The 24387-nt window shown below is 37.0% G+C and overlaps 1 protein-coding gene and 1 long non-coding RNA gene across 2 annotated transcripts in view; one reads left to right on the forward strand and one right to left on the reverse strand.

The window, feature by feature from the left end:
- Positions 1-24387, forward strand: part of GNAI1 (G protein subunit alpha i1) — an 86855-nt gene that overhangs the window by 34212 nt on the left and 28256 nt on the right. Inside the window, exons 2-3 of the mRNA XM_057730597.1 lie at positions 20770-20812; positions 20903-21044. Coding sequence (XP_057586580.1) covers positions 20770-20812; positions 20903-21044 — 185 coding nt within the window. The remainder of the gene's footprint in view (positions 1-20769; positions 20813-20902; positions 21045-24387) is intronic.
- LOC130850977 (uncharacterized) overlaps positions 20986-24387 on the reverse strand; it is a 143891-nt gene continuing 140489 nt past the window's right edge. Inside the window, exon 4 of the long non-coding RNA XR_009053088.1 lies at positions 20986-21072. This is a non-coding gene — a long non-coding RNA (uncharacterized LOC130850977). The remainder of the gene's footprint in view (positions 21073-24387) is intronic.

Genomic DNA, 24387 nt, shown 5'->3' on the forward strand with positions numbered 1-24387 from the left:
TCTTTTTTTGTTTTTTTAAATTGTGTTTTTTGTTTTGGCCGTGCCACACAGCTTGCAGGATCTCAGTTCCTCTGCCAGGGATCAAACCCGGGCCACAGCAGTGAAAGCCTGGAATCCTAATCATTAGGCCACCAGGAAACTCCTTAATTTACTAGATTTTAAACTTTTCACTTTCAAAATTGTTGTTAGCTATCTTACCATTATATTATCTTAATCTCCTTTCTCATATAACTTTTTCTTACTTAATTTTTAAAATATTTTACTTACTTTCTAATTTGTGTTATGCAGTCATCTTTTTTTTTTTAATTTTATTTATTTATTTATTATTTTTTGGGGGGTACACCAAGTTCAATCATCTGTTTTTATACACATATCCCCATATTCCCTCCCTCTCTTGACTCCCCCCCACCCTCCCTCGAGTCCCCCCCACCCGTTATGCAGTCATCTTTATTCTTAAATATGAGCACTTTTTTTTTTTTAAAGCCTGATTAAGTGACACACTGGTTCTTCCTTGTTCCGTAGCAAGTATAATCTTTTATTTATTTATTTATTTATTTATTTATTTATTTATTTATTTATTTATTGGCTGCATTGGGTCTTTGTTGCTGCACACGCTTCTCCAGTTGCGGTGAGCAGGGGCTAGTCTTCTTTGTGATGCACGGGCTTCTCATTGTGGTGGCTTCTCTTGTGGCAGAGCACAGGCTCTAGGCTCGAGGGGCTTCAGTAGTTGTGGCACATGGGCTCAATAGTTGTGGCTCATGGGCTCTAGAGTGCAGGCTCAGTAATTGTGGCACACGGGCTTAGTTGCTCTGCTGCATGTGGGAATCTTCCAGGCCAGGTCTCAAACCCGTGTCTCCAGCACTGGCAGGCTGATTCTTAACTGCTGTGCCACCAGGGAAGCCCACTTTTTTTTTTTTTTAATTTTGAAATGATTTTAGCTCTGCCTTCTTTTTCAGTTTTTCTTATTTTTAACCATGATATGTCTGATCTCTTGTTGTGCTTGCCCACTTGACATATTATTTACTTGGTTTGAATGCTATTTTTCCATTATTTATTTTTATTATAAAGTGATATGTGATTATTATTTTAAAATTTACTGAAAAAGATATATAAATTAGAAAATGAAAAACTCATAATTGTAGTCTCAAGGTATAGTAACAGTTTTGTGTATACCCTTCTGGGTATTGACTGTGTATGTGTATATTCATATACACATATTTAATCTATGCATACACCCTTATAGCCTGCTTTTTTTCACATAATGTATCCTGAACATTTTTCTGTGTTGACACATATGGAGCCATCACATGTTTAATGCTTTTATAAAAATACATTTATACAGCTGTATCGTGATTTGTTTAATCAGCTTCCTATTATTGGACGTTTAGGTTGACTATATTTTTATATTGTTAAAATGTATAGGTATGTTTAGGACAGATCTTTAAAAAGGATCATAGTGTTTGGTTTAAGGTATTTATTAAGGCTTTTGAAATACACTGTCTGTTGCCCTCCGAAAGGTTGTAACAGTTCTGCTCTCAGGAATAGTATGTGAGTGTTCTTAGACTCCCTACCATTTCTTACAATTTACCATACTGATTTGGCTAAAAATAGTTTATTATTTTTCTTTTTGGTGATTAGCGAAATTAACTCTTTATGTTTACAGGGCTTATATATTTCCTCTATTGCCATTCTTTTGCTTTATTTTTTGTTTCTTTATTGTTGCTTACACTATATTAGTTTATTGGTTTTATCTTCATCTAGTTTAAGAATTTTAAATAATAGTTTTCTCATTACCCTTTTCCTGTAGTTCTTTTCCTGATTCTTGTAGTTTTAACTATTTTGTCTGTCAGAATTGGAAAAAATATTGAGTTTTATCTTTTTAAATATTCCTGGGTTTAAAAGAGGGAGCAAGAATCATCATTTAAAAGATGACAGTTTTAGGAAGATCCCATTTCCTGTGCTACATCTGGCACTTGGGGTGGGTTTTTCCATCCACGTGCCCCTGTAGGAGCCCTATGGCTCTCCTTAATGAAGCTCTAAAATGACTGTTGAATGGCCTAAAAGCTTTTAACATCTGCAAGTCTAGAGACCTACAGGCTAAAATTTCCTCCTCAGGGAAATTTTGCTAGTACTAGATTAAGACTACAGTAGTAGGAATACATCATTCTCTCATAACAAACACCACTAATGTGCTAGGTATAAAAGCTTTGGATTTCTGATTTAGATAAAATTACTAGTCTTTCGGCAAACTGTGGTCAGAAATGCTACACGATAGAAGGAAAGGTACAACAGCTGTTCCATTTAGAAAAGATTTGGTCTTCTGTGAGCAAGGAACCAAGTATTAGTCAAGATTTCAAGACAATTTCATAGGAAGGAGGTAAATGGAATGTCTGTAATCTGGATTTTTAAAAATTTTTTATTGGAGTATAGTTGATTTATAATGTTGAATTAGTTTCTGCTGTACAGCAAAGTGAATCAGTTATGCGTATATCCGCTCTTTTTTAGATTCTTTTAACGTATCGTTCTTTAGTACTGAGAAGAGTTCCCTGTGCTATACAGCGGGTTCTCATTAGTTATCTAGTTTATGTATAGTTGTGTGTATATGTCAATCCCAATCTCCCAGTTAATCCTGTCCCCGCCCCCCCCGAACCATAAGTTTGTTTTCTACTAAAACATTCTTAAAATTATCTTTTTAATTATAATTATTGACTATCAAATTTTTACTGACTTTTAAAACATCTTTACTGAGATATAATTCCCCAACCATACAGTTTGCCCTTTTAAAGTGGTCAGTGTTTTTTTAATATATTCACATTGTATTGCAGCCATTACTGTAGTTAATTTTAGAACATTTTCATAACCTCCAAAAGAAACCTGTATTCTTGAGCAGTCACCTCCCATTTCCTCTTACCGTCTCCACCCCCCTCCCCCACCATCCCCAGCCTTAGGTAACCACTAATGTACTTCTCTCTCTATTTGACATTTCTGGGATTTCATATAAATAGAATCATACTGTGTGGTCCTTTTGTTTGATCTCTATCACTTAGCATAATGCTTGTAGTGTTTATTAGTATTTCATTCCTTATATTCCATTGTAAGGATATGCCACGTTTTGTTTATTCATCAGTTGATAGATACTTGGGTTATTTCCATCTTTTGGCTGTTATTAATAATACTGCTTTGACCATTGATTTACAGCTTTTTGCATGGACTTATGTTTCATTTCTCTTGAATACATACTTAGGAGTGGAAATATTAAATGATAACTTCATGTAACTTGTTGAACCATCAGAGTGTTTTCAAATGTGGGTGCACCATTGTATATTCCCACCACCATTGTATGAGGGTTCTGATTTCTTCACGCACTCACCAACACTTGTTACTATCTGACCTTTAGATTCTAGCCATCCTGGTACCTACTGTATCGCAGGCATCCTGGTGTGAAGTAGTATCTTGTTGTGGTTTTGATTTACATTTCTCTGATGACTGTTGATGTTGAGTATCTTTTCATGTTTATTAACGCTTATATAACTCTTAAAATTTAAGTATACTAAATCCCTAATGGAAGCCCTAACCTGGCATTTAATCCATTAGAGATGATCAATCAAGACGTGTGTTTCATTAATTATAAGATACACATTTTTCACATTTAACATGCTGAAATCAGGACATCTTATAACAAGTGTAATATGGCTATAGTAAAGACAGTTTGAAAAAGAAAGCCCGGTTGGCTTTGAAGAAGTTTACCATTTCTGGTTCCATAGTCCTAGAGCAACCGTTTCAACTAGAAACTAAAGGATTCTTAAATTAGCACCAAGTAATTCCTTCTCTTACAGATCACCAGACTAGATTTTTAGGTGATGTGAAGCCTCTTTGCTTATGTAAGTCTTTCTGATGAGTGTGCCAATACGTGCCAACCTATTTTATCATGTTCTAGCCAATCATGAGGGATTTGATGCATTGTTTATCCTCATTGTTAATGAAAAATATTTCCTTATCTCCTTGTAAAAGTTAATTTATTGGATATTTACTGAAGACTTTTTTCTAGTACTTATAAACTTTAGGTCTCTGTCAATTTGCCTGGAGTGCGGGGATTTAGTTAAAGCTTCCCTGTCATTTATCGTTTTTAGACTCACTCTTGTTTGGTGGAGAGAGCGGATGAGAAAAAACAGTGAAGACTTGTCTTTTGTTCATCTCCATGGGACTTTGACCCTGTATAGAAACTAAACTATGGCCAGAATGTGTGAATTCAGCATGGTCTTTTATTATTGTTGTTTGTATGAAATCTGCATTTTAACACGACTGCGTAAATCACGGTGGTACAAGTAATTTTAATGATTTCCAGTCGTGTAATCCAGAGTTCTGTATTGCCCTATTCCTTCCACACACCACCTCCCACCTTTTATTGTGATGAGAATACCTAAAGTAAGATCTACCCTCTTAACAAAATGTTAAGTGTACAGTATTGTTATCTGTGGGAAATGGGGAGTTGTTCCATTTCTTTTTAACTTATAGCTTAATGATGTAAAATGACATCTAACAAAACTATATATATACACACACATATATGTATGTATGTGTATATATATGCCTCTTCTTATAAAGAACTGGGTAGAATAACAATCCTATTGACAGGTGATGTGTTTTTATAGATTCTGGCATCAGATTATGAGTAGGTTTTTCCTTTTGCTGAGACAGGTTTGCTTCTGTGTATTTTCGGTTATTGATCTTATTTCAGCCTTCTTGAGTGTCACACAGTCTAACTTCTCTTCCCGTGTGAGGGCTCTTCAGCTGTTTATCAGACATCCTGTCTTCTCCTGGTCTTTTTCTAAACATTCCTCCTTCCCTCAGTCTTTCCTCCAGTGAAGTGTATAGTTTGCCACCTCTCTGGACATAGTCCTACTTATCAGTGTCCTTCTAGGAGACTGGTTAAAGAGGGTGTTTTAGACACTGTTGGACCAGTGAAAAGTATATTAGTGCTGTAGTTCTTATACTTTGGAATTATATACTTGTACACATTTTGTTTGTATTAACTTTTCTGTAACCTTTTACTGTCATTTTCTTCCTTTCTTCAATTTAGTTCTTCCACTGACTTACTGGATACATGGATTAATTAAGATATATTAGTAGCAGGTGTTGGTATTTTAGGTAAACAATCTAGATGTATTAATCACCCCCTTTAGCCTTTCCTCACGGCAAGATCTAAAGTGTTTCCTGCCACCTGTTCCTCTCCCTCATGCGACGAGGGACCTCTTATTCCCACTCACTCTGCCCTCGGTGCCCTGAGTTGTGCCTGCCATGTTGTGGATACTTCATATTTTATGAATGAAAGTAAGTATATAGAAATGGTTCATTTTCTTGACTGTCTCTTTTTATTTTGGATGCAGCTCTCTAGAGTCAGGACCCATGATTTATTCAACTTTGACTTGATTACCTAACATAATCCTTGACACATAGATGCTAGAATTCTGGCTGTATAGATTAGATAGATTATTTTGAAGACTTACATGGCTGGAGAATGATTGGAGGTGTATAGAAGAGGTGAGGCTAAAGGGCATGTGGGTCCAAATCCTAGCATCCTTGGAATGCCATGCTCAGAAGTTTGTGGTTAAAGAATTGATACAAATTTGAACATTTTAGAAAAATAGTTGTGGGAGCAGTATGAAAATTGAAAGATAAAGTTCTGAATTTGTTGATATGCAGGGGGAAGTTTCCTTTGTAGAAGTTCTCTGTACTGATGGGATCAGAATTTACCTATCTTAGGGGAAATCCTAAAAAAAACTTCTGCAGATACAACTTGAATATTTTGTTTTAGTTGAAAACATAGGTATAGTTCTATTCAGCAGTCTTTTAACGTACAATCATGGCCTTTTTGGGGGGAGTATGATTCACTGATTATAGTTCACAGTTGTCTTTTTTGCATATCCAAAATGAACCCCTTATTTTCAGATTTTTTTCAATTAAAGATATTTGAAAGGAATCTGAATGAAAAGAATCCTTTTAGATTTAATTTTTTTTCTCGTCTATGTTGAGCAGTTTCTCCCTTATCTAATTCAATGGCCTTTTTTAAGCAGCTTGCTTTATTGCATTTTTCCAAGGTATCCCAACTTAGTTTTCAGGAGGAAACCAAAACAAATAAAAAAACAAAACACAGACCCAACTCTTTTATTTTGCATATGTTGATTGGCATAATGTTTCATTTTAAAAGTTTTTTGTTTTTTTTTTTAATTTAAAGTGGAACAGACAGCACAAGAAAGAGAAGAATAGGCTTATGGGATAAGCAGGGATTTATGGTTATTCTCCAGTATCCACAGTTCCTCGATATCTATTTTCTGGACACACAGCCACACAGCTAGTGAGTATATTTCCCAGCTATACTGGTGGCCAAGCAAAGCCAGAAAGCTAGGGTTCTGGTCATGGGGGTTTGAGGAGAAATGAGTTACAACTTTTGGGTTGTACCCTTAAAAGGAAAGCACATTCCCTCCACTTCCTCTACTTGCTGTCCCTCCCACTGACTGCAAGTTCACATACAGGTGGGATCCTGAACAGATACCTACACCTGAGTCTGGAGCCTTGTCATGAAGGTGGCAGAGCAATAAGATAGAAGGTGCTTGGGTCTCTCACAGTATCCAGCTGACTGCAAGCCCTGGACTGCTGTGTGAAAGAGAGATGGAATTCGTTCTCTCTTGTTTAAACCACTTCCATTGCCTGAACCAGAATCCTAATTAAAATTTTAAGATACATGTATACTTGCCAGAAGCTTGGCACCACACAGAATTGATTTAATCTGAATTGGTAAAAGTAGAAGAGGGAATGGTAGTATGTGCCTTGGATTACGTACTGAAGGGAAGTGTTCAAAGTGGTGACAGAATGTTGTCAGCGCATATCAGATGTGACATGTGGTCATCCAAGTCTGGTTTAATAATTCCTCTGAACAGGCTATGGAGATAGTCTGTAAAATTTGGGATGTTTGCTAGGGGAAAGTGTAATATCCATGTCTTTTTAAAAATATGCTTAAAAATCATTGCCTATAAAGAGTGAGGATTACAAGAGTTAATTCACATTCTTTTAATTTTAATTTAGCCTAAAATCAATTTAGTTCCTGCTGATTAGCAGGGGAAATTACAAAAAATTACAAAATGTTCAAGGTTGCTTAAGCCTTGCTCCAGTCTGATTATTTAAACAGTCCACTTATGTAGTGTTCAGATAAAAATGTATTATCCCTTGCCACCCTTCCTTCCAGCTGTTCTCCCTAATTGGTGTGGGGGACAGTGAGTGGGAAGGGAGGGAAGAGTGCCTTTCTTGAGCTCATTGCAGCAGGAATAGGGTCTAGTCCCTTAGATGTAATGTGCTCTGCCTACTCTGATTGTGGAGATTGATGGCTCTCACCTAGGTGCTCCTGGTATCACAGTTCAAGTCTCTGGTGCTATAACTCATGGCCTGCTTAGAGCCTGTGTCTGCATGAGCTGCCTCAAAGTGCAGGCCTTGGAATCTCTCACCTGGGTCTCTGTAGGGCTGTAGTCTGGATAATTTTCTTGCCTGCCATATTGCGCATGTTACAGGCCCAGTGTCTGTCTGCTTGGTTTTCACCATCCCTGAGAATTGGACGTGCCTTAGTTGGGAAAGTTCAATCCCAGATGCTCCCTGCCTGAACATGGTGTAGTCCATTTTAGTGCTGATGTTGATAAGGGCTCCACTTGGGAGAAAGTGTGGGGGAGGAATGGAGGCAGGGATGATCATGAAACTCTCGGAAGTAAAAGTAATTTACTGTGATTAGAATGTGAAATTTATGTGCATGAGTGATGAGATAGGAACGTGGGTTGAAATAAATGAGATTAAAGAAGATGATCTTATTCAACTTTAATCATAGGAGAAATGTGACCAAATTTTTCTAAATAAATTGCATAATATTGATTCAGTCTTACATACACTGTAAAAGTTTGGAATTATACAAATGTTTGAGGCATAAAATTATATTACTCAGATACAAACACTTTTCAGTGTATTTCTTTCAAGGTACTTTTTTTGGTATGAATATATGTATATCTATATACAGTTTAAAACTAGTATATATGTTTGTTTTTCCTCTGTGAATTGTTTGTTTTTTGATATTTAGAATATTAGTATTTTTCTTGTCAATGTTAATTTATTGTGAATTTTAAAAATCTGCATTTTCTTTTTTGGTGATATCTTTGTCTGGTTTTCGTATCAGGGTGATCGTGGCCTCATAGAATGAGTGTGGAAATGTTCCTTCCTCTGCAGTTTTTTTGGAATAGTTTCAGAAGGATAGGTGTTAACTCTTCTCTAAATGTTTGGTAGAATTCACCTGTGAAGCTTTCTGGTCCCAGACTTTTGTTTATTGGTAGTTTTTAAATTACTGATTCAATTTCAGTACTGGTAATTTGTTCATATTTTCTGTTTCTTCCTGGTTCAGTCTTGGGAGATTGTACCTTTCTAAGAATTTGTCCATTTCTTCTAGGTTGTCCATTTTATTGGTATATAGTTGCTCATATTAGTCTCTTATGGTCCTTTGTATTTCTGTGTGTCAGTTGTAACTTCTTTTTCATTTCTGATTTATTGATTTGGGCCCTTTCTCTTTGTTTTTGGTGAGTCTGACTAAAGGTTTTCAGTTTTGTTTATTTTTTCCAAGAACCAGCTTTTAGGTTCATTGATCTTTTCTACTTTTTAATTCATCTCTATTTCATTTATTTCTGCTCTGATCTTTATGATTTCTTTCCTTCTATTAATTTTGGGTTTTGTTTGTTCTTTGTAGTTGCTTTATGTGTAAAGTTAGGTTGTTTATTTGACATTCTTCTTGTTTTCTGAGGTAAGCTTTTATAGCTGTAAACATCCCTCTTAGAACTGTTTTGCTGCATTCTATAGGTTTTGGATTGTAATGTTTTTGTTTTCATTTGTTTTTAGGTATTTAAATTTCCTTTGATTTCTTCAGTGATCCATTGGTTGTTCAGTAGCATGGTGTTTAGCCTCCACATGTTTGTGTTTCTTACAGTTTTTTTTTCTTGTAGTTGATTTCTAGGCTCACAGTGTTGTGGTTGGAAAAGATGCTTGATATGATTTCAGTTTTCTTAAACTTACTGATGCTCGCTTTGTGGCCCAGCATATGATCTGTCTTGGAGGATGTTCCATGTGCACTTGAGAAGAATGTATATTCTGGAATGCTGTATAAATATCAGTTAAGTCCATCTGATCTAATGTGTCATTTAAGGTCTGCATTTCCTTATTGATTTTCTGTCTGGATGATCTGTTGATTGATGTAAGTGGGGTGTAAAAGTTTCCAACTATTATTGTGTTACTGTCAATTTTTCCTTTTATGGCTGTTAGCATTTGCCTTATATATTGAGGTGCACTTATGTCAGGTGCATATATATATATTTACAATTGTTATGTCTTCTTGGATTGATCCCTTGATCATTATGTAGTGTCCTTTTTTTGTCTTTTGTGACAATCTTTATTTTAAAGTCTATTTTATATGATATAAATATTGCTACTCCAGCTTTCTTTTGATTTCCATGTGTGTGAGATACCTTTTTCCATCCCCTCCCTTTCTGTCTGTATGTGTCTCTAGAACTGAAGTGGATCTCTTGCAGACAGCATATATATGGGTTCTATTTTTATATCAGACCATAGTATAACATTACAGTAATCAAAACAGTATGGTACTGGCACAAAAACAGACATGTAGATAAATGGAACAGGGATATAAAGCCCAGAAATAAACCCATGCACTTATGGCCAATTAATCTACGATAAAGGAGGCAAGAATATACAGTGGAGAAAAAACAGTCTCTTCAGTAAGTTATGCTGGGAAAACTGGACAGCTCCACACCAGTTAGAATAGTCATTAAAAAAAGCCTACAAATAATAAATGCTGGAGAGGGTGTGGAGCAAAAGGAACCCTCCTACACTGTTGGGGGGAATGTAAATTGGTGCAGCCATTATGGATAACAGTATGGAGGCTCCTTAAAAAACTAAGAATAGAGCTGCCATATGATCCAGCAGTCCCACTCCTGGGCATATATCTGGAAAAAACTCTAATTCTAAAAGATACATGCATCCCAGTGTTCATAGCAGCACTACATACAATGGCCAAGACATGGAAGCAACCTAAGTGTCCATTGACAGATGAATGGATAAAGAAGATATGGTATATATGTATACAGTGGAATATTACTCCACCAAAGAAAAGAAATGATGCCATTTACAGCAACATGGGTGGACCTAGAGATGACCATATTAAGTGAAGTAAGTCAGATAAAGAAAGACAGATATCATATGATACCACTTATTTGTGGAATCTAAAAAAAAAACAAATGATACAGGTGCACTTATTTACAAAAGAGAAACAGACCCACAGACATAGAAAACAAACTTATGGTTACCAAAGGGGTTAGTGAGGGAGGGGAGGAGATAAATTAGGAGTCTGGGGTTAACATATGCACATTACTGTATATAAAGTAAACAAAAATCTATGTATAGCACAGGGAACTATATTCAGTGTCTTATAATAACCTGTAATGGGAAAGAATCTGAAAAAGATGACACACACACACACACAACACATAACTGAATCACTTTGCTGTGCACTAAAAAAAAAAAGAAAAGAAAAGAAAGCCACATTGTGATACTCATTAATTACTTTCAAAACATTTGCATGTTTGGGGACTTTTTAGTTTGTTTTACCTATATGTTTGCTTGTATTTTTAAACCTAAGACAACTTTTTAAAAAATTGTCAGCATAAAGGCCTAGCTCTATGTCAGAGAAACCTAACCTGACTATGGCCTAAAGAAGACAGGTGTTTCTCTTGTGTAACAGACCTAAGGTTAAGTAGTGCTGGGGTGCTCTGCCTCCCATGCACATTCAGGGACCCGAGTTCCTGCCTTCTCATTACCCGACCATCCCTGGACGTTTTCTTAATTCACATGGTTGGAACAAGACCACAGGGACACCCATTTTCTGGCACATACATAGGAACAGGAGAGAGCGGGTCCAAGGCTGCATTTTCCTTTTATACACTTTGTGATTTGGTGAGAAATGTAGTGAGGTGGGTATACCTGGCAGCAAGGAAGGAGGAGCAGTGTCGTCTCTAGCTGCCATGTTCCCAGCCACTACTTGTATTACAATGGAAGCAGAGAACCTGGTTTTTTTTGGTGGTGGTGGTGGGTTTTTTTTTTGTTGTGTTGTTTTGGTTTGGTTTTGTTTTTTTGTGAGAACCTGGTTTTAATAGGCAGTTGCAAGCTTCTACCCACTTCTTTATTTCTTCTGGTCTTCTTACAGAATTCTCCCTTTCCACAGTTCATGTAAATATTCAGCTACATTTTCTTTTGCTTTCTTCATGTAGTGTATTCTCCTCTCCCCCTCCCTGTCCTCCTCCCTTCCTGTCATCCAGTCAGTGAATAAATGTCTTGTGCTCCTGCTCTAGGAGTAAGCTTTGGGAAGTCATGGTGACAAAAACCAAGGGCTCTCTTCCCTCATAGCTCATAGTCCAGTGGGTGAGAAAGACATTAAATCTGTGGTTTTAGGAGGGATCTTTAGACTCTGGGGACCCCCGAGACCATTTTCATCATAATACTAAGGTGTTGTTTGCCATTTCTATTGTGTTATTTGCTCTAATGGTACCAAAGTAATAATGGATCAAACTGCTGTATCATGTCAGCAGCACGAGATTGTACCAGTAGTCATATTCTTCACTACTGTGCACTCGTGATTTAAAAAATGCTGAAGTCATAAACATCATTATGTATATTAAATCTTGACGATTAAGTACATACCTCTTTAATGCTCTGTGTGACCGAATGGGAAGTACTCCCAGACTACTTTTGCATGTGTTGAAGCACGTTGGTTTTCTTGAGGAGGAGCAGCTTTGTGATTGTTTTGAGTCGTGAATTGAACTAGTTGCTCTTTTCCTGGAATTCCATTCCATTTTCACTTGAAAGAAAGATTGATAGAAAAATTATGGTTAATCCAACTTGGGGATTTGGCGGTTAGTTGCTTGCCACTTCAAGGAAAAGAGCAAACAGCATTTGTTGCCAATAATAAAATCTGAGCTTTCAAGCCAAAAAAAAAAAAAAAGAAAAGAAAAGAAAATCCTTGTCCCTACCACTGGGAGCTTGATATCATTTCATGACCCACTCGATTCCCACCCCAGCTTTTTGTGGTGAAATAATGTATAATATTAAAAAGGCAATTTAAAAATAAATGCTTTTTTTTTGGTATTGAAAATATGTCAACATTCAGTTCTGCATAACTCTGAACTAATTTCCAAGTCAGACATGGGTAAAGGATCCATTCCAAGTAGAAGATAGACCAATGGATTTTAAGATAACAAAGTATGAAAAGTTCAAAGAAATGCATTATAACCAAACTTTAAGCTATCCTTTGCAAATTTTGGTATAGAATCAAAGAAGACTGTCCACAGTTTTCTGCAAGTGCTATTAAAATGCTGTTTCATTTTCTAACTACATTATTATGTGAAAATGGATTTCTTCATTCAACCAAAGTAATATATCATATTAAATGCAGACATAGATATGAGAATCCAGCTGTCTTTTAATAAGCTATTTGCAGAAATGTAAAACAGTATTATTTGTCTCACTTGTAGGGGCAGCAGGGAAATATAAATATTTCATAAAAATAGTAGTTTTTTATAGCTCATCAGCGACTTAATCACTATAATAATTCTGATCACAATCAAGGAGAAAGGAGGTGACTTTCTTCTACCTCACTGGTTCTCAGTCTCTAGCTTGTATCAGAATCACTTGGAGGGATTCTTAAAACACAGATTGCTGGACCCACTCCCAGAGTTTGAGTCAGTAATTTCTGGGTGGGATCTGAGAACACACATTTCTTAAGACTGCTGGTCCTTAGATCATACTTTGAGAACCACTGTTCTAGCTGTTTCTTTGGGTTTATTGGACAGACCTGATTGAGCTGCCATTTGAGGAAAGACAAAAAAGATAAGTTAGTACAGGTGTAGGAGATAATGGCTGGAAGTGTCCTTATTGTCCAAAATTTGGGAATTAATTAAAAATTAAGCAGAAGAGTATGTCAAGAATTATTCAGCACCTGAGACATTACCCTAGTTAAATGCTAACAAGTTACCTTATCCCAGTTTCTTTCTCTCTTTCTCTCTCTCTCTCTCTCTCTCTTTCTTTCTCTCTTTCTCTCTCTGTTCCCATTTTTTTTCCTTCTTTCTTTTTTTTTTCTGGCTGCTCCATGTGGCTTACAGGGTCTTAGTTCCCCTACCAGGGATTGAACCTGGGCCCTTGGCAGTGAGAGCTCAGAGTCCTTACCACTGGCTTGCTGGGGAATTCTCACCCCAGTTTCATGTTTGCTGGCAGAAGACACAGGAGTCCTGGTTCAAGACAAAAATGACTTTATTACAGCAATTGCAGTTGCCAGAGTATCAGCCTTTATGGTGATTTACCCACCCCAGTTCCCTAAGGGGAACATGAAGAGAGCCATTGTTTGCCGTAGAAGAGCCCTGAAGTTAGGGGTCCCCAATATATTTTTCATAATGTGCAGTAAGGTGCCTGACCTTTGTCCCAGAGCATATGTTATCTTCATTATGCTGGACAACAGACAGACCTGTCTCTGTTGCAGAAGGTGGCATTATCTCTGTCTTCCAAGAGTGTTCTCTATATAAACATCCTTGAAAAGATGGTTGAGAACAAAGGCAGTCGGGGTCTCTGCTCACATATGTTCAGAAATGTGAGAAAGACCCATGGAGAATTGTGGGGCAGCATAGGAAAAGTTGAGAGTTTGTATATGTTACTTATTTACTGGTCCTTAATAGTAAACAGCTGAGCAAAAGCACAAACTAGACTTGAGTTTTAGACAGTGCAGTGTATGGCTCCTTGATAAAGGGGACCCCCCCATTCCTACCCCGCATAGTTCTAAATGATTTTCGCAAATGTGTGTATCTGTCATTGGAAATAAAGTTCCTTATGCTTTATAGGTTTTCTGTGAACTACAAAACCAAACAATTTTTATAAAATAATGTATATAAACATTTAAAAAGTAAAGTTAATAAGAATTTAGTGAGACATACAGATGTAGAGAACAAACATATGGACACCAAGTGGGGAATGTAGGGGGGGGTTGGGGTGGGATGAATTGGGATATTGGGAATGCCATATATATACATTACTGATAAGAAAGAAAATATCAAATTGTGTACCTTAAATATATGCAGTCTATTGCATGTCAATTATATCTCAGTAAAAATTCTTAAAAAAAAAAAAAAAAAAAGTATTTAGTGAGACAAATAAGGATGGCTGGATAGGCCAAAAAGTGCATTCGGGTTTTTCCATAACATCGTACAGAAAAAACGAATGCATTTTCTGGCCAGCCCAATATCAGTCACAATAAATTGCACTTACAATATGACTCTTGGATTAAGGCATCCCTCTTCTACAGTGGGCTATATAATGACTAATTTTCCCATATCTTTTCTCTGTCTCAACTTGTGTAACTTTCTTTTGTAAAGCATGCAGTAATTATCATTTGACCTTTACTTGCTGCAAATGTATCATTAACCTCCTTCATTTTTCCCTCATTAGCTAAAGATAATTAAAGTAATACTGTTTGACACCGGGTTAGTCCAGAACTCTTTTCAGGTCATGTGACAGAAAGAAAACTCATAACTGACTCATAGCTTGGAAATCAAGTTGAAATCGTCTTCAGTTCTGACTAGAGTGATGTATTTTCTCCTTTTCCCAGGTCAGTCCTGGTTTATGCTTGTGCCTCCTTTAACTCTCAATGGTGTCCCACTTTGGATGGTCAGTTGTAGTATGACTCCCTAAAGATGACTCTGTCTAGAGGCTCAAGGGGTGCTGTCAGGCTTCTCTCCTTGTTTTCTCTGAGTTCTGCTTTTCTCTGTTTTGGCCCCATCCTTTAATGGTGTTTTCCATGATGTGATTATGGAAAATGATTTCTGTGGGTGAGATTTCACATTATCCTTTCAGTGCTATGCTGTTTTTCTTGATAACTTTCACATAAAAGCCCAGGGAAGATCTCTGGCATCTAGATCTCATTCCTTTCTTGGAGAAAAAAAAAAAAAAAACAACACTGCATCCAAAGTGATTATTCTGTTGTTCTTAGTATATTTTATGTGTATTATGTATAAATATATTTACATATATTAATTTGTAAAGTGTTTTACTTATGGTTTGTATAAGATCTATAAGCATAGAAAATTTTACTCTCAAACACAACTCTGACTGGCCTGCTGGAAACACATGGCCCTTTCTTTGCATAGGGGGTCTAGTGATTGACAGCCAAACCAGATAGAGTGATGGATGGGTAGATTCTCAAGCGAGGTACCGTGTTCGGCACTTGCTTGAGTACCTTAGGACCTATAAACACAAACTCAGATATAGAGATCAGTCAGATAGAGGCATTCAGATGACTCAGAACTTCTTAAGTTATTCTTGTTATACAAATAAAAACACTGAATTAAAAATTCTTGCAGAAAACTTGTAGACCCCCAAGAGTGTACTTGTGGCCCCCAGTCCTCTATCCTTCCTCACCTTCAGCTTGTGAGTCTGTGGACCCGACTTGTAGAAACATTGATCTCTCAGTTCAGTTAGCTACTTTTGTGGTCTCTTTGACTAGGCTGCAAGGAAGAAGCTTCCTGTGTTGCCCACAATTCTCCTTTCCTTTGTCCTGCCTTTCTAGAGTAGTCTTGTGTGCGTTAATCATTCTTGCCCAGTGCAGTGGTATGTTCCCCATCTCAGACATGAATGGCTTGGGGGATAATTTTACGAAGAATTCATATTTGGAGAAAGGGGATCATTTGGGGGGATCTAGTTTCTGGTGTTTACAGTCATTATTTTTCTATCCCAGAATGTCAGATATATCCCATAAATATGTATATATTTATATAAATGTAAGTCCAGAGCTTCTTACAGCTAAATAATAAAGATTTCTAGATTATTACCCATATTGGGGAATAATAATTAAAAATAAAGTCTTCTCCCAACCCAGAAATCATATTCACAAAGGTAGTGGAGAAAGAAAACTTTTTTTTTTATTGAATGGATTGCATCACAGGCAGTCCATTAAGAGACTGCAAAGATGGAAAGGTATGTCACTGTTACCTAGCTAAGCTGATACAACCTATTATGTACATGTTTTCAGGATAACAACTAGTCCCTAAATGAAAGGTTTTATAACAATTTATGTCACACATAGCTCATCCTAACTTTACCTGGTGATTGAGGTAACCATCTTTTAGCTAATTGACCTTATCCAGAAGAGAAACAAACTTATCTTAAGACAAGAGTAGTTTTGCAACTTGGGGCAAGACACCCACCCAAGTTAGACTCCTACCCACCTGCAGAAACTGGGAGATAGGGTGCTATCTCCCGTGATGCTTACCTTTCAAAGAGATGGTTCTCAGGTCCATAAGAAAGACATTCTCTATCATAAAGCTGACAAAAGGGGCCTGTTTAGTTTTCAAAAGGGTATACCAAGTTGTCCCTTGGTATCTGCAGGAGATTGATTCCAGGACCTGCCACAGATTCAGCTAACCTCAGACTGTGTAGTACTGTATGACTTTATTGGAAAAAAAAATTATCCTCATATAAGTGAACCCACGCAGTTCAAAACCAAGGTTGTTCAAGGGTCAGTTGTATATGCATTTCAAAGAGAGGAGAAAGTACTCACATTAAAAATTTTTCTAAAGTAAATGTCCTAAGAAAAAGGGAGGGAAATTTTCCTTTACTTTCAGCAGGAATAATTAAGCCTCTTATTTTTAATTTGTATTTGCCCTTGCATCCTCTTTATTTGCTTCTATCTTGAAAATAAGGACCTTGATCTTATTAATCTTATAATAGCATTATAATAAACGGAAGTGACTTTAAATGCGCTTGTCAGTTTGGTTTTATTCCAGTTTAAACCAGATGGTAAGTTAGTCTTATTCAATGTAAAAATGGTTTCACTGTACATAAAAGTTGGGATTTTTAAAAAGTAGACTAGTGGTGTCAGGAAGTCAGCATAAGATGACTCTGACTAAATGACCATTTTAATGCTGAACGGCCTGTGATGTTGGGCAGCTGAAACCAGTAAATAAATGATATAAATGTGAACCTAAGCAGAGAGTTGGATAAAGAATATTCTTGGGGGGGAGGAGGGGATGTATTTTTTGAGGTCAGAGGTGTTTTCTTTTTTCTTTGAAACCTCACCACTGTTAAGATTCCAAACTTCCCTAGACTGCCCCTCAACAAAACTCAGGGGTGGGCACTATTTGATTATCATCTTTATAATGGTAACTTACATAATTCTATTCAAGAACTTAGAATCTAGCCAAGGCTTACGTTACTTGGACCTTGGTGTGTTTTCAGTCTTTCCCCTCCCTGCTCCTTCTCCTTGTCCTCACTTGATGCATTTCCCTTTCCCGGGTCCTGTTAATAAGCTGATAAGCGGGCCCTGCACGTGTGCCCGGAGCCGCAGGTGAGTCCCTGTTGATGTCACTGTGGTGATGCTCCTTTGCTCTCCCATCATCTGTGTGGTGTGTTATCAGATGCCGAGCTCCACTTCAGAAACTTGCTGGGCTCGATATTTGCTCTGAGAGATGCATTTTTCCATCTGCCACTTCCTCCATTAAAGAGAGGTCTGGGGGATCCCCCTCAGTGACTTTATGGTTCCTGGCCCACCGTGGCCACATTGCACACACGTTCTTACCCTTGGGAGCTACATCTTCCCATCCCACTACCCTGAAGTCTCGCTCATTTCACAGCTCCCAGCTTGTTGACAATTACTTTACAGGCCACCTGGTCACCTTGACCCTCTCAGCTTTGTGACCGGAGCAGTCACACGCTCTGATCTTTTCTGACTGATGTGTGTTACATATTCCTTGTTTCTTCTTGAAAGAAGGGCACTCTCACACTTTCAACCTCACCTATGGATTGAACTGAAAAGCAGTAGCCGCCTCGCTGAGTACTGCTAGGAACATTTACGCTTTTCTCCTTTCTCTTGCCTTCACTACTTCCAAGGTTTTGTTTTTTGTTTTTGTTTGTTTGTTGTTGTTTTTTCTTTACAATATTGCTTCCTGTCAGTCTCTGGAACAAGACTGTGCTAAGATTTGTAGAGAACAACCTTTAACTCTTTCCTGTGTGCTATGTGGAAAGAACACTATAGTGTTTAGAATGTTGGAATCATAACCATGCAGCAGTTCTAAGTTTCCTGTTGGGAGTCTGTCTGCATGGAAGTAAGAATGGAAAACTAATTACATAAATTGCTAAATTTTGAAATATTTTCCCCCCCCAGTATTTCTGCCTCTCGGATATCTATTTCACATAGAGTACCTTGTAACTAGCAAAGAAATTAGGTGGAAATTCAACCAATAACACTGCCATCCCCACTCTTTAATGTTAAACATACTTCAGGATTTTTTTTTTTTTAACCGCAGGCCATTGCCTAGATGCTCATTGCAGAGTAAGCTCAGTGTCCCATGTCACCAGTTATTGTATGAGATAGGAAGTGAGTTAGAATTTAAAGATAATGTCTAACATTAGGAAGACTTGCTTTTGTCTCATTAAGATTTAAAAATTCTCATCTGGATACACATAGTTCAGCTGGTAACCATCTTATTCTTTACTATTTCTGATTTTTTTCCCCTTTTATGGCTCGCAGACCTCACAAGCTTGTATCATGTGAGCCTTTCTCTGAGCCTCTGAGTTGTTTCACTAATGGAATGGGCTATGGGTGGCTGTTCATGGAAGCTCACTATGTATGTGGAATCACCACCTTGTGAGTGGATATTGGGATCTAAAATATCCTATCACCAAAACACGGCTGCTGTTGAGTCAACTTGCAGTGCCCTAGAAGTGCAGAGGGACCCCTTGAAGCTGGCCCTGCTGGAAACAGCCGAGGGTGTGTTACTTGGGTGGGCCTCTCTTGAATTAGAGATATGTGAGAGCCATAATGCCTGCAGTTGTGCTTTTCATAGAGCCAAGTATACTGTTGTTGATTAATATATAATGGATTGTTTATCTTGGAGTTGTTTGTATTGGCAGATGCCCTGCAAGATTCAAAGGCTGTCTGTAGGCGAATAATACCCTCATAGTTTATTCAGCGCCTGCTTTCCTACTTAATATGCAGCTATCTTGGGAAAATTTCTTGAATATCAAATCACAAGTAAAATTTAAGCAGTTTTCCCCCCAGATTTTCAAATAGGCCATTTAACTATGACTTATTCTCGGATGCCTCTGATGATTCGGATGTGTGTGTGTGTGGCTGGAGGGGAAGGGGAGAAGGGAATCAGGCCCGGAAGTTTGCCATCTCACTGATCGGTCGCAGATAGCTTAAATAAATTCAGGTACATTTCTGGTTGATTGTGTGTCTAGCACAAGTTAGCCGCTGAGTATTCAAGTAGAAAATGTTGAAAGGGAGAGGCCTCAGGGATCATTTAGAAGGAGTGGCTCAGGAAAGGCTGATGGTTGATACATCACCAACGTAGGAAGCAGGGCGGATTCACTTTGGCAGGAGAAACAGTCTGTTTGAAGATTTGTGGTGTCATCAGTAGTAGGTGTTCTTGGAACTGTAGGTTCCGTGGTTCCATGATACTGGAGCATGGAGCACTGTTAGGAATGGCCCTGGGAAAATGGGACTGTGCGGCCCAGATAATGAAAATCCTGAGCCCTGTCTCTCAAACAGTAATAATAGCTCCATGATCTGTAGCCCTGGCCAAAGACAGTGGGAAGCCAAATCACAGACGTATCGTACCGTCTTGTTTTGTGTCCTATGCTCAGATGTTCTCCGTATCTAGAGGGCTCTACTTTTATAAAGGGCCATTCTGTTAGTAATATTTTCCTGTTAGATAATTCTAGAGACTCAAATTGTGAGGAAATCATGAATGTGTAGGGAGTGAAGGAGAGTTTTGAGGATGGGTTTCTGACTCATGTGACAGGAAATGCAGAAAAACATAGAGGGAGACATTTCTATCCTGTGTACCATTACATCCCCAGCGCTAGCAGAGCATGTTGGCTGTGTGTCAGTTGTTTAATAATGGTGGTTGACTACATAATGCATGATATAGCTATTTTATTATAACATAGTATTTAAAAATAATTTTTGTGGTTTCTTGGCACCACTGGCTTTCTACTTCACAAGAGGCAAAGGTTAAAATTATAATTGGCCAGTTAAACATCTTCCAATGGGGAGCAAAATCCTGAATAAAATTAGTTTATATTGCTTCAGTGTAAGTTATAGAATAATTTTTTTAATACTTTAGGAAATACATAAAAAACAATGATGAAAGCATTTTTTTGCAGTTGAGTTTAAATATTATAATGTAATAAACAGATGGAATTTATTTTTAAGAAATTTTCTGTGTGTTTGGAAACCAATAAAGGTCATTTTGATGTTAAAAAATTCAATCACAGTTGTAAAAAACAAGCTTGGGGGAAAGAGGGGTAGATTGGAAGATAGAGATCGACATATATACACTACTATGTATATAATAGATAACTAACAAGGACCTACTGTATAGCACAGGGAACTCTACTCAGTAGTCTGTAATGACCTATATGGGAAGAGAATCTTAAAAAGAGTGGATATATGTATATATATAACCGATTCACTTTGCTATACAGCAGAAACTAACACAACAGTGTAAATCAGCTATACTCCAAAAAAATTTTTTAACAGTTAACTGTAAGAGACAGAGAGAGTGTGTGTTGGGAGTTGGATATATGTACGTGATAAAATTAGAAATCCCTTATTTTTTTTTTTTCACTTTTTTTTAGGTGCTGGTGAATCTGGGAAAAGTACAATTGTGAAGCAAATGAAGTAAGTAGATTTAAAACAGTTTTTTTTTAAGTTTAAATGTACTGTTCCATCAAGGGAAGTAAGTGTTACCTTTTTCTTTTGCCTTGTTAGAATTATCCACGAAGCTGGTTATTCAGAAGAGGAATGTAAGCAGTACAAAGCAGTGGTCTACAGTAACACCATCCAGTCAATCATTGCTATCATCAGGGCCATGGGGAGGTTGAAGATAGACTTCGGTGACTCGGCTCGGGCGGTAAGTTACTAAAATCCTTGGAACAGACCTAGTGAGTAAAAAAAACAGGTTGCATGATAGCACCATACTGTACAACATAGATTTATCAACCGTCTCAGGACCAGAAGAATAGTGATGAGTGAAGTAGGTCAGAAGCTTTAGAAGTGAGTGAAGTAAGAACATACAGGTTTGCATAATCTTCCCTTTAGAGCTGGAATGCTTTCCTTATCCCATAAGATGATTTGGACCACTCAATAACCATTGCAGAGTCTCCTATATAACATGGTGTATTGGACCCCTCTGTATCTCCATGACAGTTTTTAGTAAACTGCCTACACTGGCATTCTTCAGAATTTGATTTTATGATTTGGAATGCTGAAATGATCTAATTATTTGTGTTTATGCCCAAACTGAAAGCAGTCTAGTCTCAGATAATGAAAACAGTGTACAAGATCGCTTATCTTTGGAATCAGAAAATACTGGCTATTAGAAAATATCTTTCAGAATTTCAGAGCTAGAAGGACAAACACCTTAGGAGACAGGCTAGTTCCACCTGTTTATTTTATCAGTAAAGAAACGGGAACCCAGGACATTACATGATAGAAAGATTGCCACACGGTGGTAACCAGTGCAGTGTGCCTGTGCTTCCTTATTTGGCCCAATGTGGAATTTACTTCCAGTTTGATTGGAAGTAGCCCCAGCCAGTCCATAGGATACTTTCTTTTTCTTCTTTTCCCACCAGTCCCAGTTTGCTTGCTTAATCTGTTTATTTCAAGTTTTATTATAAATTTGTGTATGGTTTATCTTCACTGATTCTTTTTTTAAATAACTGAGGTATTGACCTTCCCAGAAACCTTTAATTGAATCTCTAGATAAATTTTTAATATTTCAAAGTAGGTGTATTACTCCTACTACTACTGCCCCTTCTTATAGTTCCTTTTTATTTTTATGTATTCAATATGAGTGTGCTATCTCCCTGATAATACTACGAATATTTTTTGCATAGAGACCATAACCTTTTGTCTTCTTAATGTCTGCTAGGTTCTTATTTTTACATAGTGGCTTAATTTGTGCTTAACAGGGGAAAAAAAAATGAATGAAAGCAACACCAGAGAACACACTTTGGAGAAATCTGTAAAGCAAACCTGGTTTATTTTTTACAATGTTACCCTAAAATTTCTTTGTAAGTTGCTAGGCTATATTAATTTACTAAGCTTTTCCTTTTAAACAAAGATGAGTGTAATGATTTAAAATTTTCAAATAGATTTCAATACCACTTTTAATAATAATTAATAACATTTTTATAAATTATCTTTTCTGAAATAGGAGTTGATCATATCCAGACAATTTTTGCCTTATCCATCAAGACTGTCCATTCAGGTGGTAACTTATTCATTTATTCATTTATCATTTATTCATTCTGCAAAAATTTTTGGAGCTCTTAGTCTTACACAAAAGAGAGCTACCCTAAGATAAAGAATAAATTGTACTTTACATCAATTTCAGTTCATATGTACAGTATTCTACGTTCAGATATTACATGTGATTTTTAGAAAGGTTTTTATTGTCTCCATCGTACGAGGTAATAAAGGGTCAATGCAAGCTGCTTTTTATGAGGTCTTTTTATTTTCATATTTTTTTCTCGAGGGATATTGTCATTTTCTGTTCTTTTGGGGGCAGATTTAGGCTTAGTTTCAGGACTGACTGGAAATAACTGCTCTCTCACCACAAGTTTTTTTTTTAAACTGGTTTTCTGATGCTTTGGAATCTACACGGGGCCTTGCTCTGCTCATTTTTGTTTCACTGGTGCTAGTTTCACCCACTCTTTTTAGACTGTCTCTAGCAGTACCCCTAGTACCTTGTTTTCTTCCTACCTTCCGACTATCACTTCTGTTAGCTTCAGCCATTTGTTACTCTTTCACACAAATATCTTCAGGCTCTCTCATTGCTTCTTATTGGTCTACTCCATGTCTTTGTTTCCTTGCCTCTACGCAAATTTTAAAATATTTTGAGGCAATGGAAATTGTGCTAAGAAATACAAAGATGAATTAAACTTGGCCTAGACAGGAGGAGGGGACTTTGAGCTTGGTATTGGAACATGTGTTAAGAGTTTTCTAGACAAAAACAAGGAAAAAGAAGAAACAGAATAGTGAAAGGCTGAATATATTTGTTTTTCTAAAGTATTAGTTCCTGGGAGTATTAGCCTTTAGTCGAAGGATAACCAGATATTTAAGTTTGATAGGTACCATAGTTTTTTCTGTTTTCAGAAAAAAACACAAAGTGAATAATCTTTTCTAGCAGCCGTGCATCATGTCAGCTTTCCCAGAGTCTGATTAACTTAGATACATCAACATTTTAATTTTTTATATCTTGGGGAAAAATATTATCTTTCCTTTTTTTTTTCTTTTCCTGATTTTTAGTGAGGTTGAGAATCTTGTCTTTTTGTATCTCTTCTGTGGACTCTTCCTAGTGTTCTTTACTCAATTCTGTTAAATCCCTTGTCCTTTTTCACATTGAGTCTCTTTGAATATTAGGGATATTACTTGTTTTGCAAATATTTTTTATTCAGCATATTTCTTTTACTTTTTGAAACAGTATTTTTCTTGTTACAGAACTTTTAATTTTCTTCAATCAGTTCTGACTTCTGTGTTTTGTGCCTTGTTAGACATTCTTCAGCTTACAATTATTTTTTAAAATTATTTTCTTTTTCTAGAATAATATTTCCACTCACCTGGAAATGTTGTTTGTGTCTCTTCCTAGGTGGAATCTAAATATATTTTATAATCTGATCATCTCTTGCCTACAGCAATGTATTCAATACTCCATAACTGAGTGTGTTGAAAATGCTTCCCCCGAGAGAGTAGCACAGACATATATATACTACCAACTGTAAAATAGATAGTCAGTGGGAAGTTGTTGTATAACAAAGGGAGTCCAACTCGAGGATGGAAGATGCCTTAGAGGACTGGGGCGGGGAGGGTGGGGGGGACTCGAGGCGGGGGGAGTCAAGGAAGGGAGGGAATACGGGGATATGTGTATAAAAACATGATTGAACTTGGTGTACCCCCCAAAAAATAATAAAAAAATAAAATAAAATAAAAAAAGAAAATGCTTCCCCAACATTAAATTGGGTGTGTTTCTAAGACTCCCATTTTTTTTCATGGATATATTCTTTTCTTCCCCAGCTCAGTCACTTATTTTCATCATAAGATGGAAGTAGTAATAACACCTACCTTACAGGATTATGAGAAATAATGACAAGCCTTTACCACATGCCTTGGTCATAATAGACGCTCAATAAATGTTATTGCTATTGTTATTTATAATGATTACACTATTATTATTTTTGTCAGAGTCACATTAT

The sequence above is a fragment of the Hippopotamus amphibius genome, chromosome 4 (genome assembly GCF_030028045.1).
Source record: "Hippopotamus amphibius kiboko isolate mHipAmp2 chromosome 4, mHipAmp2.hap2, whole genome shotgun sequence".
NCBI lineage: Eukaryota > Metazoa > Chordata > Mammalia > Artiodactyla > Hippopotamidae > Hippopotamus > Hippopotamus amphibius.